The sequence below is a fragment of the Volvox carteri genome (assembly GCF_000143455.1).
Source record: "Volvox carteri f. nagariensis unplaced genomic scaffold VOLCAscaffold_71, whole genome shotgun sequence".
In the NCBI taxonomy this organism is placed as follows: Eukaryota; Viridiplantae; Chlorophyta; class Chlorophyceae; order Chlamydomonadales; family Volvocaceae; genus Volvox; species Volvox carteri.
The window spans coordinates 677789-679026 of NW_003307614.1; the positions used below are offsets into that span (position 1 = coordinate 677789).

Consider the following 1238-nt stretch of genomic DNA (forward strand, 5'->3'; position numbering starts at 1 on the left):
GGAAGAGTCACGACACCACAACCGATAGCAACCGACAAGTTAATCGCCCGTACAGCCGAAACAGATTGGTAATCTGCTGGACACATCCCTCAACTCAAATCAACGCACATACTGACACTCGTAATAGTGAAGTGCTCAGCCCCCCTCAGCACCACGACGGGGTGCCGCCGCCGCCACAGCAGCACCAACACGAGCCTCGGGAAGAAGACAGCGGAGCCAGGCGCCTCTGCCACCTAGGGAAGGACGATAAAGGGAAAACACAAGCGCGTCAGAGAACGTCCCATTTCCTAGAAACAGCGCACTTACCTCCTTTACCCGTCCGCGAGCCCATAACCTGAGCGGGTAGAAACCCACCGTACGAGCATCAGGCGAGCATGCGGTGGTCGGGCCCTGCATTGCAAAGTCCCGCTTCGCGCAAATAGCGACACGAACAACGGACGCGGAGGTGGGCCTGGCGAGTGGTGCGCTCTTGGCAGCTCCACCTAAGGGACTACTAAAAACGGACACCGGCGAGGCCTTGGCGCTTCTCAACCGTTCCTATCCTTCTCTATCTCACCTCCTATGCACCACCCTCCCTCCTGCGGAAAAACTGCTCCCTGGTGACAGACAGACAGTGCACTCCCGCGCAGGGAAGCGAGAGAGAACTCAGGCCACTACCAACGAGACCACTTCCGGAATCCTGCTGTGTTTTACGACATGCTACTGCAGGTTTTATTTGAAACCCTTGCACCCGACCCTAACATGGGACGAGACACGGACGAGACACGGAACATCGCACGCTGAAAGGTAGATGTAATTGTCGTCCTGCTCACAGCATTCATCACGCAGATCTTCCAGTTTCTGCCTGTAAGCGGGCAAACAGAAGCAATTGTGAGGACAAACTTTGCGATGTAGTCTTCCTGGTGCTGCTATCCAATTGCCTGACCCTTAATGCAATCAAAACATTTCATAGCTCATGCATTCTGGGAAGACAAGAGACGGACAACTCCAACTTCAACCGTCGAAGGCGCCTGGACGACCTAGGTGCATTACAGTCAAACCCACAAAAGCCTGAGCTATCCAGCTCCGAGCCGTATAAAGCAATAATATACGTGTCTAGAATGTAAATATCTAACTGTTGATATGAAGCTAATTTCGGGCATTTGAGTTTTGGCATGGTTCTGAGTCCTGGCTTCGGTTTTAGTTGCATGTGTTACACGCATCAGCCCTACAGGCATCGATTCAAACACATGTAAGCC

General features: G+C 52.9%; 1 protein-coding gene across 1 annotated transcript in view; it reads left to right on the top strand.

Moving 5' to 3' along the window:
- The window catches only part of VOLCADRAFT_98405 (uncharacterized protein), a gene marked incomplete at both ends in the record, with an annotated part of 5465 nt that overhangs the window by 3176 nt on the left and 1051 nt on the right, over nucleotides 1-1238 (top strand). Inside the window, 2 exons of the mRNA XM_002957254.1 lie at nucleotides 607-786; nucleotides 953-1023. Coding sequence (XP_002957300.1) covers nucleotides 607-786; nucleotides 953-1023 — 251 coding nt within the window. The remainder of the gene's footprint in view (nucleotides 1-606; nucleotides 787-952; nucleotides 1024-1238) is intronic.